General features: G+C 34.0%; 1 protein-coding gene and 1 long non-coding RNA gene across 2 annotated transcripts; both read left to right on the forward strand.

The window, feature by feature from the left end:
- The first annotated feature begins 2,917 nt into the window (after window positions 1–2,917).
- LOC25502543 (uncharacterized) lies at window positions 2,918–6,028 on the forward strand. Its single transcript, XM_024772970.1, has 2 exons — window positions 2,918–3,254; window positions 5,562–6,028. Exons 1-2 carry the CDS (start codon window positions 2,918–2,920, stop codon window positions 6,026–6,028), a joined length of 804 nt encoding a protein of 267 aa, XP_024628738.1.
- Window positions 6,029–13,955: 7,927 nt separating this feature from the next.
- LOC25502544 (uncharacterized) lies at window positions 13,956–20,199 on the forward strand. The gene is made up of 6 exons (XR_005643399.1): window positions 13,956–14,370; window positions 14,589–14,744; window positions 14,961–15,070; window positions 15,272–15,430; window positions 16,235–17,991; window positions 19,671–20,199. It is a non-coding gene; the product is annotated as an uncharacterized lncRNA (long non-coding RNA).
- The last annotated feature ends 1,418 nt before the right edge of the window (window positions 20,200–21,617 follow it).

A 21,617-nucleotide genomic window follows, 5' to 3' on the forward strand; every position in this document is an offset into this window, starting at 1 on the left:
TTCTGACTTTCATACAGAATGCAAGACTGCCAATCATAAGTCATAGCAGCCCTACAATATGCTAGACCAGCAAACCTGGTTCTAAAGTAAACATATAAATAAACGCACAAAAACACAACAATTGATCATAGAGTTCGGCCAATTGTTCTTACGTCTTCGACGGTGATCAAAATTCATTAACCAATCTCTTCAAGATACAAATGCAAGTTTTTGCAGTATTCCTAACACTAAAAAAGCCTCTACATATAACAGAAAAAATGTTTTTCAACCTATAAGTCTTGAGAATTCAGGAGAGAGAAAAGGGTTAGCGCTATATCCTAAAAGAGCACCTTTAATTTCACTCCAAAAGTTGCAGCTGTTGGGATTATCAGTCGCAACACCCGCCTCAAATTTACAATTGCGACCCTTATTATTGAACAGTCGCAAATTATGTGTCGCAAAATAACAAATTTCTTGTAGTGAGGGTGCTGGAACAAAATGTGTTTCACAATAAACCTTAATGAGTTTTGATGATAACAAGGTATTAAAAATTGTCAATTGGTTATTGCTAATGATTGTTCAAGTGTACAGGACCATATGCAAAGTCATTCAATTTCAATAGGTCTTGGAAGAACAATGGAGAGCAAAAGAATCCAAAGCATCTGAAGAAAACTGCGTCTGAAGCCAAGAAGTGCTTCTGAAGTAACAAAGTGCCTCTGAAGAAATGACGTCATCAGAAGCAGAACCATTTGTTGTATACTGTGATGCGTCTAAGTTGAGTTAGCTGCAGTAGTTTTTGTACTTAAAATTTGGAGACATTATCTGTATGGTTCTAGATTTGAAGTGTTCAGTGATTATAAAAGTATGAAGTATTTATTTGACTAGAAAGAATTAAATATGAGGCAAGGCTAATGTTGTTAAAGGATTATGATTACAGGTTAAATTACCATCCGGGTAAGGCTAATGTTGTTGCAGATGCTTTAAGTAGGAAAACATTACATATGTCTGCTATGATAGTTAGAGAAGTGTCGTCGCAGAGTGTGAAATTGGGAATGTTGAAGATCAACAGTGAATTCTTGAACAGTATCACGATACAGAAATGAAAAAGATGATTCTGGAAAAAAGTCACAGAAGTAATTTGAGTATTCATCCGGGAGCTACAAAAATGTATCATGATTTGGTGGCAAAAATGTATCGGGAGGGGATTTGTATGCAAAAATCTCTAGCGCGCTGCCGATTGAAATTTTTGTTCATGCCTGGGACACGGCAGGCCAAATCACGTCAGGAGCCCCATGATCAGCCAAACCACGTTAGGAGGGGTCTTGTAGGATAAAATTCCTCGCGCGCTTGCGCACTCGTATTATTAAGGTCAGCCAAACCGATTGAAATTTGCGTCAAAAATTCATATTTAATATGTCCCTCGTCGGAAAATTCTAATGTTTTATGTACCTAACATACCTGTAAAAAATCATGGAAAAATACAACCACCAGATCCCTTTTTTGGGACTTTAAGCCTGCAGGGAAAATTAACCATTTTTTCTACAAAACTGGAAATGGCACATCAAGCATATATAGGAGGAGCTCCTTGCAGAGGCATGGCTGGCAACTGTCTGGGGCGCGTCCAGGCACCCCAGCCACTCCCCCCCCCCCCCCACAAGCAATTTGTGCCGTTTTCGTCAAATCTTTTTGATAAATTCTGAATGATAGATGATAAGGAATAGGTTCAAGATTATGAGTGTGGTTCAGACAATGGCAGCCGAAAATTAATCATGGAGGTTGGTAATCCGGCGGCTAGGGTTTGTTGGAAGAGGAGAGCTTCTCAAATTCTTTTGGAGAAGAGAGAGAATAAAATTAACAAATGAGCATTTTGTGTAAAAATAATAATAAAAAAGGGTGGAAGAGATAAATTAAAGAACTTAAAAGTGGGGTTATCGAAAAGAATTAAAAAACATGAAAAAATGGTAGCCGGTACTACTGTACAATACATTCAATTGTTTATTAAATTCTAAAATTAAGTGGCGTGGCTGATCGTTGAGGCTTTTTCCATTGTTACACTTGTTTTAAAAAATAAGTACAAGAATACTACTCTTTTCTAATTAAGTATTATAGTATCACTTTTTTTGTAATTGAAAAGTGTCACCACTCTTTTCTAATTAAGTACTACCACTCTTTTCTAATTAAGTATTATAGTATCACTTTTTTTGTAATTGAAAAGTGTCACCACTCTTTTCTAATTAAGTACTACCACTCTTTTTGTAATTGAAAAGTGGTGAGACACGTGATTGGCTAGAAAGAAGGTAAATAGGGAGGATAATTAGTTTGTTTTGTCTTTTTGTGTAAAATTTCTGTGTTTTTGTTTTCATTTAGTTTTTTAGTTTTTTAGTTTTTCTTCCTTCTTTATTTTTTTGTTTATTACGTGTAAATAAATGATTGATTAATTAAACTAAATATTAATTAAATCGTTAATGCAAATTTAATTAAACATTAATCATTTAATTAATTATATCTCAATTAAGCTCAAATTATTAAGTCTTTGTCAGCGTTATCTCATCTAAATATCAATCAACCAATCATATTTTGAATTCCTCTAACGCGGATGATGACATCAACATTATTTTATCTAAATCTCAGTTAGCCAATCAAGTTCAGATTACGGATTACGCTAACGTCATCGCATACATCAACATTATCTTATCCAAATCTCAGTCAACCAATCAAACCCAGATTACGGATTACGCTGACGAAAGCGCTTACGTCAACATTATCTTATCCAAATTTTAGTCAACCAATCAGATTGCATTTACAGATTACGCTGACGTCAGCGTTATCTTAATCAAATCCAATATAAATAAATGTCATCCTCCCTCATTCACCACACATCTAAACTCATCATCATCATCTACACTAAAAACTATCTTACGAAATCCAACCCATAATCATGCCTCCAATAGAGTTTTTTGTCCAAGTATATTACGACGGCCATGTTCAAAGGACAGACACAGAAGGTGTTGCATTTTCATGCAATAATTCATCCTTGTTTAAAGTGAAAAAAAACATCAAACTGGATGGACTTATCCAATGTATCCAGAAAAAGATTCAACCAGACAACTCCAAGAGGGTGGTGGATCTTGTTTATCGATACCCTACAACTCTTGCACAAGGACTTGTCTGGTATGAGTCATTAAATCTTGTAGGATATGACGATGTTCAGATGATGTTTGACATGTTCATGAAATGTAAGCGTCTTGGTATTTCAACAATGGAGGTTTACGCAGGTTTGATGGATGCCTCATGTGATGAAACCCATGTAGAACCACCATATATTGAACCAACACCTGCGTCATATCCTCACTCCATACCCAGTTCATATCCTTTTATTGAAACACAAACCAGTCATAACTTCATGCCCTCTTCATCAGCACATCGACCATCTGAATCCACCCACAACATTGATGTAACACCCCGTTTTCCCAACTTAAAAATTTCAACATATTATCAGAGTAAAACATCACATAAACGGGATATCACACTTCTTAAAAATCCTAAACAGATAAATAACAATTTATCCTTCAACATAAATCATCAACGTAATAGCAGCGGATTAAATTCTTCAACGTAAATTGTCTTGGCACGCAGGCCTCATCAAACACCTCATAAATTCAGTTCAAACAACTTAATCATAAATCAATAAATCAATACGTAAAGGAATAGAAGCATGCAATCAAAGACCTCATCCCGTTACGTATCAGAGCAACCTAAGACTCAGTGAGGAAAGGCCACTCACGACAGCAAACACAGCAACCTGCTCTCGATCACCTGCAAGTTACTCACACGAAGAGCAACATTTCCAAGCAGAAGGGGTGAGATTTCACAAAACAATAATATTAAACATATAATTCAACAATTATATTTAACAACTTGGAAACGTCATAATAACATCATGGATAGTAATATATCACATATCACTTCATAAATAGTTCATAAATGGAACACAGCTCAACATCTTGGCAACTTATCATCTTTGACTCGACAATGTGACTATGCAACATAGACCTCTTATATGCATGTGGTACCAATCCAAGGCATCAAGCCCCCATCGCTATAAGTATTATTATACTTCCAGGGCATCAAGCCCCCATCGCTATTTGAGCTAAAGCTCAATCGTGTTGAGTACAAGGCTCCAGGGCATCAAGCCCCCAACAATGAAATGTTAATGCATGGACTCGACCTCTTAAACATCTTAATTCGACAACCTCTTATATAATCCAATAATTTGAAAACATCATCATCTTCATCAACTTAGACCGACTCATGCAGCTTAGTTAAATAACAACAGCAACATAGGCAGTATACAAAACAACATGACATAATAATATCAAATACAAATCAACAACATCTTAAATATTCAATTATACTTCAAGTAATGTGTATAACATTATATCACATCATTATCATCATCAACACATCTTAAACAGCTTCACAGATTATAATTAACATCCTCATTAAGTCTCAATACTACCCCAAGGTTCAACTCTCAACAACTCGTGCAACAAAGGTCGCAAAAACCTAACAAGACACTCTGTTTCTAGATCACTCGCGAGGCGAGAGCCTCTGCTCGCCGTGGCAAGTTCGGGTCAGATTTCCAAAGGTTCATTCTACAATCTTTCGAGGTTCAATCTCATCCTACATTCTTTCCTAATCATTATTAGACATGTTCAGGCACTCAAAAGCATCTAAGGATCAACTCAAAAGTCAAAATCACGAAATCTTGCATGCTCTCTGGTCAAGCTCGCTAGGCGAGTTCATATGCTCGATATGGCAAGCTGCAGGGTGCAACTCGCGAGGCGGGTAAGGTTTGCTCGCGAGGCGAGCGATGAAGTTCATCCCTCACTGTGGCGAGGATCATGGCTCGGGAGGCGAGCGATGAATGTCGCTACGGGCAGAAGTGCAGTTTTTCATAAAAATCATTAACTCTCATGGTTTTAAGCCTAACATTGATTCCAGAATTCATCCTACACATTATCTAAGGTCTAGGAACAGTTTCTACATCAATCTAACAACTTTTCACCGTTTAATCATCAAATTCTATCATTAACCCTAATTCTCCGACTTCTCTAATTCAATCCTACACTTGCTAAATATGATCATCAGAATTATATAGATTAATAAAACTGTAAGTTAGTCCCACCCTTACCTTATAGGATGAAAATCACAGCCCTTCTTGGTGGTTTCCCTACTCTTGGCTTTTTCTCCCTCTTCTCCAAAATTGATCGTACGTACCAATGTTTTCCCTAACTAGGTCTTCCTATTTATATATCCTCCATCCATCTTATCTTATTTCTCTTTCTCCCCCAAAACTCTCTAAAATCTCAAAACAACCCCTAAAATCAATATTTATTTTATTTTCAAATCTTATTTTATTAAACAATAAAATAAGTCACAACTCCTCATAAATCACATAAAATCATATCAACTCATCTTAATCACCATAAATCACGTATATATCATATAAATATAATATAACTCATCTAAATAACTTCGACTCAATTAAATAATTAAATATTTCGAAACGGGTGTTATAGTTGACCTCAACTCATCATTCCCTCTAGACAACCAAAATGATGGTGTTCGTGTCAATGTTGTGGCTGGTGTCCATGGCGAAGAAGTTGGTGATTTTAGTGAGAATGAAGATGACATTCTTGCCCAGCATGCTGTCAATGACGATGAGGACAGAGACATTCATTTCTTTGACCCTCCCTTACACTTTCGTGATGTGACCTCCAACGATACAGAACATGTTGAAGATGAATTTGTCCACTCTATGTCCCGAAACCAATCTTACCTTATTCCAGAACCTGGCAACTTACAAGAGGGAATGCAATTTCCTATGAATGAAATGGCAATATGGTGCGTAAAAGAATACCATATGAATAAGACCCCAGACTTTGTGGTTGAACACTCTGATACCACTAGATGGATTGTCCATTGTCCCATCGAAAATTGTATGTGGAGATGTAGAGTTATACTCAGCAAGAAATCACATGTCTGAAAGATCACAAAACTGCATGGTCCACATACTTATGCATCATCAATGGTTTCACAAGATCACCGACAACTCTCCTCAGCTTTCATTTGCCAAAGCCTATTACAAATGGTAAAGCAGGATTTTACAATCTCAGTTCCAGTGCTCATTGCACACATACGATCAAAGTACACATATACTACTACTTACATGAAAGCATGGATTGCAAAACAAAAGGCTATAAAGATGATTTACGGGAATTGGGAGGATGCATACACGGAACTTCCAAGGTGGCTCCTTGCTTTCCAAACTTATCTTCCAGGAACTATTATTGATATTGAAACGGTGCCTTTTATTAAAGATGGATATGTTGTTCCGGGGAAGGCTACTTTCAAACGTCTCTTTTGGAGTTTCAAACCATGCATCGAAGGATTTGCTTACTGTAAGCCAGTTGTTTCAGTTGATGGAACATGGTTGTATGGTAAGTATCGTGGGACATTACTAATTGTAATGGCTTAGGATGGGAGGAACAATACCATTCCATTAGCATACGCCATTGTTGAGGGTGAGACATCTGATGCATGGTTTTTCTTCCTCCAACGCTTGCGATTGTGGGTCACACCCCAACCCGATCTGTGCTTGAGTTCAGATAGACACGAGTCAATCAAAAGTGCTGTTAGGCGTCTAAACAGTAATTGGCATCATGTCTTCTGCATTCGACACATAGCGCAAAACTTCATGAGGACTTTCAAGAACACGGAGATGAAAAAAAAGTAACCAATATGGGTTAGTATTTTTCTTATATACTGTCGCGCATATATAATTTATTTTATGAAGTGTTAAACAACGTTAATTTTTGTGCCTTCAGGATACTCAATGACTCAACCAAGCATCACACACTACAGGAATCAAATCAGGGATTGGTCTGATGATGCTGTGAAATGGGTCGACGATATTCCAAAGAAACAATGGCTACAAGCACATGATGAAGGGAGACGTTGGGGGCACATGACAACTAACATTTCTGAGTGTGTGAACAATGTACTAAGAGGCGTGCACAATCTTCCAATCAGTCCAATTGTTCAGGCAACCTATTACAGGTCTACTGAACTTTTCGTAAAGAGAGGGAGTGAGGCCCGAGCAATGATGGCATCTGGTAAAATTTACTCAGATAAAGTCATGGATAATCTTGCCAAAGAACGAGCAATATCAAACACTCATCAAGTCTACATTCACAATCGGGGACAAAGTATTTTTAGTGTTCAAGAGCTAGTTCGTCCACCAAGCGGCCGACCAACATGCATATTCATGGTAGACCTTGACAAAAAAAATGGTATGATTGTGGTGAATTTCAGGCATTACATTATCCTTGCTCACATGTTATAGCCGCTTGTTCGAAAATTCACCATGACTTCATGATGTATGTGTCTCCCTGTTACACATTACAATATGTTTACAACGTTTACCAAGAGGAGTTTCAACCAGTTCCTCATCAATCCTACTGGCCAGAGTATGATGGAATTGAATTGTGCCACAATTCAATCATGCGGAGGGATCCAAAAGGTCGTCCACAGTCGGCTCGAATTTATACTGAAATGGATCAAAGGGAGAGTAGTAGACAATTATATGCCGAAATGAGGGACACAACGAGAAAAAATGTCCTAACAATACTAATGTTCCTCAAAGAAATTGATTTGTTGTTATATATCAATTTCGTCTTTTGATAAGTAGTGGATTAGAAGGTCAAATTATTGTAATCTATAATATATTTTATGTGTCAAATTTTATTTTACATTTTTTTAATATCACTAATTAAATAACTAATTAATTAATTAAAATTTAGTTTAATTAATTAATCAATTAAAAAACTTCAATTAATGATTAAATATAATAGGAACTTTAATTACATTTTTTATTATAACAAAACAATTAATAAAATTTTAAAAAAAATCAACGTATAAAGAAAATGGAATTAAATGAATGAAAAAAGAAGAAATAAAAATATTATATGAAAACAAAATGAAATAGCTACACAAAAGACAAAACAGAATTATTCTCCCACTTGCCAAGTACACATGTCATGTATTTAGTGGAAGGAAGGATTGTCAAAGTCACAAAAAAGAGTGGCATTTTGGTACTTAATTTGAAAACAATGGTACTTTGGTACTTAATATTCTAAACAAATGTAACAGTGTAAAAAAGCCGATCCTTGAGAAAAAAGTGTGAAAAAAATGATATGAGTAATTATTGAGCAAAACCGTGTGACGAACATAAAAACTATTAGACCAACTCTTAAGAAACCATAACTATTACTTACTGTTAACTAAGGAAATTAACTATGTCAATTGGGTTGTAACTATGTCTTCAAATGCAAGTCAAAACATGTGTTAGACAAATGATGACATTGGACATGTAATAAACTGTACTTGTAACATATCAAATTAGAGAGAGGTCTAACAATTACTACATTGATATAAATAGCATTATCAATTGACCAACTTGAATAGTTGTGTCTAATCAAAGCCTCTCCTATACTATCTAATCAAGAATAGCAGTCAATACTTTCCTTCTATATCTAATTTAATAACCAAACATAGTACCATTTTATGGGAACCAATGAAAATGAGTTGTCTCACCTTTTGACATTTGAAATTCAATAAAAATTTCGATTTGAAACAAATGGTTTTAGAAAGTAGAAACTCAAAACAACACATTATTCTAAACACGCAAATTCTGCCATCAACCAATCTAATGAATCACAAGATTAAGAGACAAAAGAAAACAAGTGTTAGAAGAGAAGAAAATTGGCGGTACATCTAACATTAGTAGGGTGGGGTTTAGTATTGGAAAGGAAAGTTCTTTTCCATGATGGGAAAATTTAATGACAACCATTGATTTAATATTATTTTATATGGATGGCCCAGATTTATTATCTGTTAATGGTTTGAAACTTTTTGTTGTCTATTGTGTAAAAAAAAGTTGACCCCACCAAATTATTAAAAAACAATTTTGCATTTCAGAAATTGTGTTGGTCACTGTTCTGGCCCAATTGTTTATTTCCAGAACCGTATATCCAGAAATAGATATACGGTTGCCACTAAGATATTCCAAACAAGTGGCTGCACATAATCACTCCTCAATTTGTACACAATCATCAATGGCTGCCACTGAGATAGATATTCTCTATTTGTACACAAACAAGTGGCTGCACATAATCACTCCTCAATTGATTTCCGAATGTTGGATTTGATTATCTCATCTGAAACCAATTTTGCGGGATCTGGTTTTACCTTCACTAGTGGGTAGAAGCATTAACATCCAAATTCGAATCAATGAATCTGTTGAAGCTTGAAATCATGAATCTTCAGCTTTTGTCATGACAGAGAAAGAGTAAACAAAATTGCATCTGTGATAAAACAACACAAGTGTAGAATCCAAACAAGTTATTATTGATTTGGTTTCTTGGTTTGTTTGAAGCTAAAAGTTGTCTGCTTCCCACTTCAATGCATATGAATTCTGTCGAATTTATGGGTGGCAATGATTTAACGGGTTGGCCAGATCGCAGAAATCAAAAGGTTCCATGATGCTGAAGTGTTGTTTTTGAAGGCAGACAAGGAAAGCAATAACCATGGTGAAGCATTTTGTTTTATAATTGATTCTACAATAACCTTGGATTTGTCGAAACTCACCTTGTCGCTGGAGAAGATGAAGTGCGGTGGTCTGGTTATAGGTTGTTGGAATGAAGAATGAATGAATGAAGGTCGAAGAAAATAACAGGGAAAATAAATGACTTAAAGCTGAATTTTGTTTGTAAATTAAAATGAGATTTTGCATTAGTGAAAGTGTGGATTCTAGGGTGAGGGATCAATTAAGTCCCTCACCGGTGGACCATGAAAATAAAACCGTTAGATTTAATTAATGATCTAGATCTGTTATAAATAAAAGTGAGAGCGTTTACAATTGTCACACTGTATCATGACCCAACGTCTTCCTCTCCCTGCCAGGTACTACATTTTTTTTTTTTGACAAACCTGCCAAGTACTACATGTCGTGATTCAATGGATGAGTTTTAATTAAGCTTTCCAGATTTTTTTTGCAAGTTGGAAGGTGCTTCAATAGTGCAATTTCTTGAGGGCTCTTGTAAATTGACGAGAAAGAATTTAATCGGTGAAGATATTAGTAGTTATGTTGGCAGTATTTGCAGTTGCCCTAAGAGCATATAATATGTATTATTATGTTGGTGAAGATATGAGGATTTATGTTGGTAGTAGTTTAACTTTGGCCCTCACGCTCAACATTCGTTCGATGATAGCCATTGGAGATTTTAGAATTGAAAATTTTAAATTTTCTCCATTGAATTGAATCACCATTGGAGGGAAAGGTAGAGGTCAAGAAAGTAGGTGTATGATACAGTGTGGAAATTATAGACGCTCTCATTTTTATTTTCAATTGATCTAGATCATTAATTAAATCTAATAGTCCAATTTTCATGGTCCACCGGTGAGGGACTTAATTGATCCCTCACCCTAGAATCCACCTAGTGAAAGAGGGAGGTATACTATAAGTTTCTAAAATGATTAAAAAACTAATTTGATTGTTCTTTTTTTATTTATCAGCCAGTTATCAAACTGCCAGCTGTCCTGGGATATGGGTCTTTCCCATAGTGGGAAAGAAGTATCCATTCCCAGGCTAAATGCCACCCATTAGTAGAGATGCTTCAACTAATATTCTTACTCCCAGAATCAATAAACCTCTTATTTGAGGAGCAAATACGCTAGACAAGTTGTCACTTATAAAATATTAAAAATCACTTAAATACTCGAGATAAGTTGTCACAAATGACATTAACTTTGATAAAAGAGACAAACTATCATTGATAAAATAATTTTTGTTGAGTGGTCAATGAAAAATAAATTTAAATTTCATACATAAGACAAGTTTTTTTTAGGAGCAAATACTCTAGACAAGTTATCACTTATAAAATAAATAACTCAAATGCACGGGATAAGTTATCACAAATGAAATTAACTCCAATAAAATAGACAAGTTGTCACAGATAAAATAATTTTTTTTGAATGGTCATTGATAAAATGATATTTTTCATTGATATATTATATAATATTCAATGTAGAGTATCTTCTTTAACTAATATATATATATATATAATGATATCACTATAACAATGTTCATATTATTTAGACCATAACGTATTTTATACAACGATATTAAACTCTCTTTAACTAAAATGCATGAAAAAAGTGATAAGTTATCACTAATAAAGTTAAATTTCATACGGCAAACAAGTTTTTTTTAAGAGCAAACACGTTAAAAGAGTTCTCACTTATCAAATCTTAGAAATAGCTCAAATATAAGGGATCAATTGTCATAAAAGGAATTAACTCTGATAAAAAGACAAGTTGTCACTTATAAAATAATAAAAATAATTCAAATGTACGGGATAAGTTTTCACAAATGAAATCAACTCTGATAAACTTTTATTATGCAATGAAATTAAGCTCTCTTTAACTAAAATACATGGAAAAAGTGATAAGTTGTCATTTATAAAGTTAAACTTCATACTACATACAAGTTTTTTTTAGCAGTTAATACGCTAAACGAGCTGTCACTTATAAAATCTTAGAAATAACTCTAATATACGGGATCAGCTGTCACAAATGAATTAACTCAGATAAAAAAGACAAGATAACTCAAATGTACGGGATATGTTTTCACAAATAAAATTAACTCTGATAAACTTTTATTATACAACGATATTAAGCTCTCTTTAACTAAAAAGCATGAAAAAAGTGATAAGTTGTCACTAATAAAGTTTAATTTCATATGGTAGACAAGTTTTTTTTTAGGAGCAAACATGCTGAACGAGTTGTCACTTATAAAATCTTAGAAATATCTCAAATGTACGGGATCAGTTGTCACAAAAGGAATTAACTCTGATAAAAAGACAAGTTATCACTTATAAAAGCTTAAAAATAACTAAAATGTACGGGATAAGTTTTCATAAATGTAATTAACTTTGATAAACTTTTATTATACAACGATATTAAACTCTCTTTAACTAAAATACAGGAAAAAAGTGATAAATTGTCACTAATAAAGTAATTTCATACCATGACAAGTGTTTTTTTTTTTAGGAGCAAATACATCAAACAAGTTGTCCCTTATAAAATCTTATAAATAAGTCAGATGGATAATATAAGTTGTCACAAATGGAAATAACTTTGATAAAAAAGAGAAGTTGTCACTTATAAAATCTTAGAAATAACTCGGGATAAGTTTTCACAAATAAAATTTGAAACATCCCGGATTTTTTTTCGTTTTTAAAAAACGATTCACAAAACAATTCCAAATTTCCTATGTTAATGTAATTCAAATAACTAATTTATTAATAGTTAAAAATGGAGAAAAATGTATCAGCTTCGAAAGAACAAAAGTGAAACTTGTTTAAAGTTTCTAGCGGAAGATAACATGTCTCCGCATTTCTAAACATACTAAATAGTTCAAAGCAACAATTAAAGAAGCAAAAAGAAAATTCTTATTTTCAAAATAGATGACGAAAACCTAAAGTGATTTCCCCCGGTCGCGAACAAGCATCAACCATAAATCGTACACATTTCTTGTGTACCTAAAAATGTTGGTGTAAGGGGTCAGCTTTCAACCACAACAAAACAAAACTAAACATGAACTAAAAATCAGAAAATAATCGTATACTATCCTTCTACCAAAAATTATATTGGATAGGATTAGTTGCCAAATTTTCATAAAACATTAGAGGATAAAAGGAATAAACATATCAGTTACAAGAGACTTTTACCTTACATTATTTATACGGCCTTAAGCAATAACATAAATCAAAAGGTAACAAACCCACTTATTTTAAATCCCCAAAGTCATGCATCAGAATTGTCATAATAAGACATTACTCACCACACTAAACTCTTACTTGCTTCTATATCTCTATGCACAATGGTATATACATAAACATATATCTGTATAAGTATATAATGATTAAGTCTTCATTTTCTTTGTTATTATTATCTTTCTTTTTGTTTTGCAGGTGCACTTGAACAGAAAAGAAATGACTCAATCTTCCTAAGCAAATTTTAATAAACCTTTATGAACACATATATATGCATGCTCCTAAAACTATATGATCTGGATATAACCCGCCACACATGCACCACATAGAAATAATCCGCCACACATGCACCATACAGAAATAACTCGCCACACAGGCACCACACAGATGCATATGCCATGCATGATCATGAAAATGAATGCAATATGATATTAACCCGCCACTGAGGCACCACACAGAATATAATTGCAACCTGCCACTAAGGCACCACCAATAATTATAAGTTTAACCCGCCATTAAAGCACTCCAAAAATGCATATGTCATGAGAATCAAATAGATGCAATCCCCGCCACTTAGGCAACCACACAGAAAGTAATACCACATCATGCACATAATAGCCCCAAATTTTATGTTCAGAAACATATACCCACACATTATCCTACTAGTGTTTATTTGTTCTTATCAATAACCAACCAGTTAAATATGTTAACTCCATTATAATGAAATCAGAGCACTAGTTTAGAGCAAATAATATGTTACACCAAACCGCATAGCTATTGATAATTTTTCCTAGTTTCTATACCTAATCATGAATTGATAACATTTTGGTATTCTTATTGCTGTTAATTTAACCAAGCCGTGTCACAATCAGATATGACACATATAAACTAGTAGCTACTATAATTCCTAAATATCACTCCTTTACTATAATTACTATATATATTACTTTAGTCCGTTATTACTTCATTCAAGGATACACACAAAATTTATGAAAATTAGGTAATATGCTAAGATTTAGACTTTTATGAATTAATTCCATTATCTCTAAAATTAATATCTTTTTCCTTTACCGACTTCTAATCCAATGTCTAATTTTGAGTTGTATGGAAGTGCCCTTACCTTAAGTACTCTCCTTCTTAGTGCTTAGAAAATCTACCCAATTGCCGGAACAAGACTTCAAGAATTATCCTCCACCGAAGAGTACTAATGGATGGTTCAAATTCTAGGAAAATTGGTTATTCTAATGGTTCTTCTTCAACGGTTTTCGACGAATTTTTTGAAGAATTTGGCTTCTGGTTCTGGTTCTAAAAGTGGTTTTGATAAGTAGGTTCCTTCAAGTGCTGGTTCTTCTACCTTGGTTCATGTTGAGAAAGATGTTTCTGCCAAGGGTTCTGAATTGTTTACAAGAGATGATAGTTATGTGAGCAAGTCCAAGTCTACATTCTACCATAATTGGTTTGGATTCATCATTAAAATCCACAACTGTTGCAGGTATAATATTTCACCGTTGCAATTTTGCTATTTATATTATTTTTTGTTTGGATAGCCATATTCAAGGTTTTAAACCATGGTAGTAATAATGATAACGATCCGTTGTGTCGCTATTCTTGATATCGTTGAGAATTGCGGTCTGTAATGTGGTTGATGCTGCCTAAATTGCGGTCAAATTAGACTTTGATATGTTGTGCTGATGGGATGTTGTTTTGTAGGTCAAGATGGTGATAAGTTGAGTTTGATTAAACTTGCTAGCATAATTGAGGTTTCTGCAAAGAAAGGAACTCGTGATCTCAAGCTCCAGGGCAAGTTGATGGACCAAGTTGATTGGCTTCCTGATTCTATAGGGAAGTTATCTAGCCTGATTCTTGGTATAATATTTCATTATTGCAATTTTGTTATTTATATTATTGTTCATGTCATGGTCCTTGAGTGCTAGGAATTATGGTGACAGCCAAAGTTGTAAAAATTGGGCTCATGACATATTGGTTGTGGCTTAATCGAAACTTGCTCTATTTGTTATTTGTGAAATGTTTCAGAAGATTAAAACATCTAGATTTATTGCAGACTTTTTTTTGTTAATTAAGGCTGTGGCCATGGTGAAGAAGACACATGCCTATAAAAATAAACTAAGGGCGTTGGAGCTTGAGCGCAGTGGTGGGATTACAAATAAGAAGGGTCAAAAGAATAAGGACAGGTATGGTATCATTATGATTCTATATAGTCCGTGTGTGTGATTTTCCTCCTTGCAAACTTTCATTTCCTCTGTTAAACCAGTTTCTCTTTGATTCATAAGATTTTGATTCGTTGCCTGTAATTTCTTTACTTTTGGTACACAATGGCACAATCTGAATGAGCCTTTCTTAGTGACTGATATCTAGGATCATCATGCATGCAGATATCAAATGCTTACTTGCAGTTTCTGCGCGGATTCGGCACCAAGATCTTATTTGAGTTTGTAAAGGAAATGCCTAAGTCTGAGACCCCAATTAGGATTGAGATAACAACTCTCCTGGGCAGTCTGTTCTTTACATGGGTTGTCCTGCAACTTTTTCCGGTAAGTGCATAAATATCTGAACAAATAGGTAGTTATATGTCTATTAGTTGTAATCATGATGTAAAGGTGTGATGAACACTTAGTTCTCAATTGCTTTTTTGTTTTTAAACAAATGATCTTGTAGTTACTATTGGGCTACAGGGAATCCATTTCTGTATTTGGAATGAGGTTATGAGATGGTCGTTGAATCCATGACTGTTTGTTTGGTTAAAACATTCATTGCCATATTGAAACACATGTCAATGCTATACCAAACACAATAAATGTCTTTCTTAGAAATCGTGGTTGGGCTTAACACAACCCCACAAAACCGGCTTGTGTGGTGAGGATTGCCCCTACTTATAAACACTTTGACAGGCCATCTCTTATCCGATGTGAGACTCTTTAAATGCCTTATCCGCATTAAATTATTTGAATAACTGACAATTTTTATTCACTAATCAAAATGTCTTGGTTCATTAAATTCACCACATTCGTAAAATATTAGAGCTCACAGTCGGTCTGAAATCTCGAGTTTTTAGACGACAATTGGACAATTGCGATTCCCGTTTAATCCATTAAAATTTTAATACAATTTCATTTATATTTATTTAATTAATGTATGAAACTAAGATCCTGTCAAGTGTCAACTCAGGAACTTCAGGTTGTTACAATGCAATGCTCAAATTTTAAGCACCATATATGTAGAGGATGGTTAATTGGTTATACATGAAGTAGTTATGCATCAGAGCTCCGACTTAAATGGTTATTTTCTTGCTTAACCAATAAACGTGAACTAACAATTTGAATTTATGTTGCATTTAGGGGTGGCAATGGAGACTTGATCCGGATTATGGTATGCTGCAGGCTTTGCAGACGCTTCTATTTAAAGCTGACTTGCTAGAAGAGTCGCTATCTTATGCCATTGAAGGACCAGTGGCCCCGTAATTAAAATGTGCCCCTTTTGTTTGCACCAAATTTAGAGCCGTATGAAGGAATGGATTTTGCATCATTCGAAGATGCAAAAAATTACTATACAAGTTATGCAAGGAAGAAAGGTTTTAGCTTTCGCTTGGGCGTATTATTAAATCAAGAACAAATGGATTGATAATTGGTCAGGAGATTCTTTGTTCAAAGGAGGGGTTTCAACCTAAAAAGTATGTAAAAGTTGCAGCACATGATGAAACAAGGGTAGGATGCAAGGCAATGATATTATATGTGAAGAAAAATTAAGATATCCGGATTATCTCTAGATTTATAAGAGAGCATAATCATGAGTTATCAATATTTTGATGATGTTGTAACTTTTGATCCAACGTATTTAACAAATGGATATAAAATGCCTTTCGTTCCATTCACCGGAGTTAATCATCATCAACAATCAATTCTTTTTGGTTGTGCTTTATTGGAGTTAAATACTTGGTTAGAAGCAATGTCCGGGGTATGTCCTAAAACTATTATCACATACCAGGCCAGTGCTATCACTAATGCAGTTGCAAGAGTGTTTCCGAATGTTAATCATCATTACTGTATGTGGCGCATTGAAAAAAAGTTCCAGAGTACTTGAGCGAAATCCATCATGAACACAGTGATTTTAAAAGTCAATTTTACAAGTGTATTCACCAATCAATCACTAATCTGATTGGGAAGCAATGATAGATAAGTATGGGTTGCAAGATAATCGGTGGCTTCAAAAGATATACTCTATTAGAGAAAAATGGATTCCTGCTTATGTACGTAACAATTTTTGTGCTGGAATGTCCACTACTCAAAGGAGTGAAAGTATGAATAAGTTCTTTAAGGATTTTTTTTTAACTCTGGTACTCCATTGAGCAAGTTTGTGACACAATATGACAAGGCTCTTGATGCACGTTACAACAAGGAGAGGGAGAAGACTTTCAAGACAATCAATTCAAAACCATTTTTGCGAACTTTATATCCTATGGAAGAAGAAGCTTCAAAATTCTATACAAGAAAGTTATTTAGAACTTTTCAGGATGAGTTAGTTGGTTCTCGAAAGTTTATTGCATAGAAAATTGATTTTTCAAGTGATTTTTCCACATACAAGGTTCATGAGATTTACAAAGAAAAAAAACCTAGCTACTATGTGACTTTTCATATCATTTCTAATGAAGCTAATTGTAGTTGTCACATGTTTGAATTTTCGGGTATTCTGTGTCAACATGTGTTAAATGTACTCCTAAGGAAAAAAAATCTTTCTCTTCCTTCAGATATATATGCTTCGTCGTTGGAATGTTGATGCTATAAAAGGGAAAGTTACAGGATTGACTGCAGATCAATTTGAAGAAGGTAGCAACAAATCTTCGAGTACTTTATTGTTCAATAGTATTATGGTTCATTCTCTGGGAGTATCTGAAAGAGGATTTCAAAAGATAATTGAAGATCTTGATTTGTTGGATCTTGAAGATACAAATGAAGAGCTTGGTAATTCAACATCTGAAGTTATTTCAAAGTTCAGTAACAGTGAAATAGTTGTGCGTGATCCTCCACTTGTGGCCAGTAAAAGGCGTCCTCGAACTTTGAGAATGAAAGGAAGCTTAGAAAAGCTCAGTAAAAGCAAGGTATTAAATAGCAACTTTATATCTTTCAATTCATACTTATTTGCATTTTCATTTCCAATTTTACAATGTAAATCTAAATGTCTGTCGCACCATGTGTAACGCCCCGAATTTTGATACAAGACATTACGCCTAAATTATTTTCTTTTTTTGAAAAAAAACACGACTATTTATTTATTTAATCAATAATAAGTTCTTAGCAAAGCCTATACAAAATTCTTGACATAATTTAATAAAACTCTTAAACTAATATCCTTCAAAAATTTCTACACACTTGTTTACTCTAAATCAATTGTTTACTCTAAAAGGTATGGAATTAAAATGAGATGTATGAATGACAAGAAAGTGGAGTGAGAGTGTTCATTTGTTTGTTCTTGGTAGAGTTTGATTTTGTGAAGTTGGGAATGGGAAGTTTGTGAAGTGTTTGTAAGTCTGTAACTGAGAATTTAACTAAATAGAAAGTTAAGAGAATTTATCCTAAAACGTGCACACCCACCCACTTAACTCTATTTATTTTCTCTTTTTTTTTAATTATTATTTTATGACAAATTCTCTATTAACTACTATCATTTGTAATTTATTAAACCTTTAGTTATTTAGTTAGTAATATAGCATTGCATTAGCTAAAATAGATTAACCCAATATTCAATAATTTAAAATAGTTTACTATACTAAGAGGAAGACAAACAAGCAGAAGATTATCCTATTATAGTCACACTAAAATGACCAATCAAAACAGATAAATTAGTTATTAATAGAGAGTGTTATTACAATTTTCTTAAATTCTTTACACGTAAAATAAGTTGTTGAATAAATTATAAATCAAGAAAATCAATTAGAAATACATATTTAAAATATCGGGATGTTACACCATGCTCTATAGGTGTGATATTACTAATGGCCAATTCCGAAACGCCAATGTCGAAGCTTCTAGTTCGGTTAAGTCCGGTCTGCTGCTATTGTGTGTCTTTTAGTGGTATTGGCTGTTTTGTTTTTCGCTTTCTTGTTGCTAGTAGCAAGTGTTGGCCTTTTTGTGTGACTAGAATGTTTGTCTTAGGTGTTGTTTTTTCTTCTGGGAGGCCATGTTGTTCTAGTTTTAGTAGGTAGTTTAATTCCTCTCTTTTCCTTATTGGACTTCTCTATTGTAATCTCTTTTCCTTATAGGAACTGGTTCATGAAAGATATTAAAACTTACATCTTGTTGTTACACTAGTTTTCTTATAAGTTTAACATCGGATTAAACATCACTGTACTTTTTAATTATCATATGTGCTAGTAAAACCTTTGATACTTAAACAAAATATGAATGTACTCGATACAGATCCAGAAAAGACATCAAATTTGTGCCGTATAGACAATATATCATATGAAAGCACACTTTCAGAAACATTTCTGATGTTTTATAAATGTGGCAGATGGGAAAAGTTGCCTCTCAATAAACACAGACACATACACTCAAAGTTCATGTAGTAGCCATATGGCTGTATTTAAAGAATTTAAAGTGATAAATATGAACTCTTAATTGTTTGATTTGTAATGTAGCAGATGGAGGACAGTTTTCACTTTTTTTTTGTTGTCCAACAGCAGTTAATATATGGCGCGCAAGTAGACTTTGGAATATTATTGATCCGCTAATTCAGCAACTTAATAGTGCGGAGGATGTTAATATGTTATGTTTGCAGTTATGCAGAAAGCTAATAACGATCAGGCAGCACCCATAACTACTATAATCAGGAGCATGTAGAAAAGTAGGAATCTCAGAAATTGGCAGTAGATAGCAGAAACAAACAGCAGCATTTTGGAGTGTGCGAATCACTTGTTGGAGGATTGGCAGTATGTGAATGGCAGGAAGCTTGGACATGCTACTGGTTCAGCAAATAATAATATCATAAACAACATGACAGCAACACAGCAAGCACAAGGAATCACAGAGCAACGGTGGCAGAAGCCGACAAGAGGAAGGTTAGAGTGTAACGTCGATGCTTCACTCTCAAACTCCGTAACAAAGTGGGTACAGGAATATGTATAATTAAATAAATGGATGATTCTATTATGTGAGGATAGTATGCTTTATTGATATGTTATAGTATCATATTATGGGAGGTTAAAGGTTGTTTTTGGATGATTCTATAGTAAATGATGCATAAAGTTGTCATATCAATGTTTTGATTTTTAATCATAGAAAGGAATAAGCTGAAAAAAGTTTGCATATATTGGTCAGGTGGAAGTAAATGGAATTACACGGATTACAAATTTATTGTTCACATAATACTAATCAAGTAGTAAGCATTTTTCTTTTTTACACAATAAACTTATATCATTTCATTCAACAAAATATCATAAATACAAGATGAAATCAAATCAAATACTTGGTGACTAGCATACAAATTCGACTCCCTCGCTAAGCGATGGGCGACATAATTTGTTTGTATCCTAAGAAACCTATCTCAAAGGTTGGGAAGTGATTTAAAAGTGTTCGACGCATATACAATAAATTGGCAAATTCAGAATGATATCCATAACCCCGCCTCTGTCCATATTTGGCTCGCTTTTTCGCATCCAATAAAGATATGCCACTTTTTTTTTTGTAGTGGTTTTCACAGTGTGGACTGCTGTCCGGACACTGAACTCCTTTATCATGCAACCTCATACGTTTGAATATTCTGACAGAACAAAGAACCACTTGCAAGAACAAAGTTTGAAAAAATGCAGAAAAATCAAGTAATTTTGGCTCGATATGTTTCTCTAGACGATTGACATTATCGAACACAATTACGCCATGCAATGACCAACGAAAACCTGATGGCAACACCTCTAAATCAATTCCACGCCATCCAATTAGACCAGTCAAAGATGAGTATATTGAAACAAAAGACCAACATGGTATCCAAATTTAAAAGGTTAACCAAATTCAACGATTATTGCTTCAAATCTAAAAAGAAAACAAAATGGCACAGAGATCTCAATTATAATAAAGTCTATGATAACATATTGCTGAAGCAAAAAGGTTTGGCACAAAAGATCAGAGGCCGTTTTTCCTTCATAAACTTTACTCTCTTCAATATCGCAAGAAAGTGTTGACCATGAATCATTGTGTTAAGAGAACCCACCATAAGTTATACCAAAGAAGCAGTTACTATATTCATCGTGTATTCATGTGTTCAGACTTTTTCTACTGCGCTAATGTGTGCCCGTCTGTCCACTCTTTCTACTGCGCTAATGTGTGCCCGTCTGTCCGCTCTTTCTACTGCGCTAACGTGTGCAACGCATGAACATTATGTTTTTGTTAAATGTTGGTTTTTTTTTTTTATTTTTTTTTTATTTTTTATATATTTCTTGGACAAAATCATCAGAGTTAAAAGAAAGATCATACATGTAATTGATATAAAAAATCGAACTTGTTAAAAAATGTAAGATGATGCATGTCCACTTTCATTAGGTTGTCGTAATCCACTAATGAATTTTGATTAATACCGATGTTTTCATCCATCGTTGAATCAAGTTTTGAACTTTGTCCTCTTCAAATCGATAAAAAGGCAATAGCAAAAGATCATCAACACTTATTATGATTCATTTTGTCTGGATGGTTTCAACATCTTTTCTGTTTTGATTTAAATTTTACTCTTATT

This window comes from Medicago truncatula, chromosome 8, assembly GCF_003473485.1.
Source record: "Medicago truncatula cultivar Jemalong A17 chromosome 8, MtrunA17r5.0-ANR, whole genome shotgun sequence".
Taxonomy (NCBI): domain Eukaryota; kingdom Viridiplantae; phylum Streptophyta; class Magnoliopsida; order Fabales; family Fabaceae; genus Medicago; species Medicago truncatula.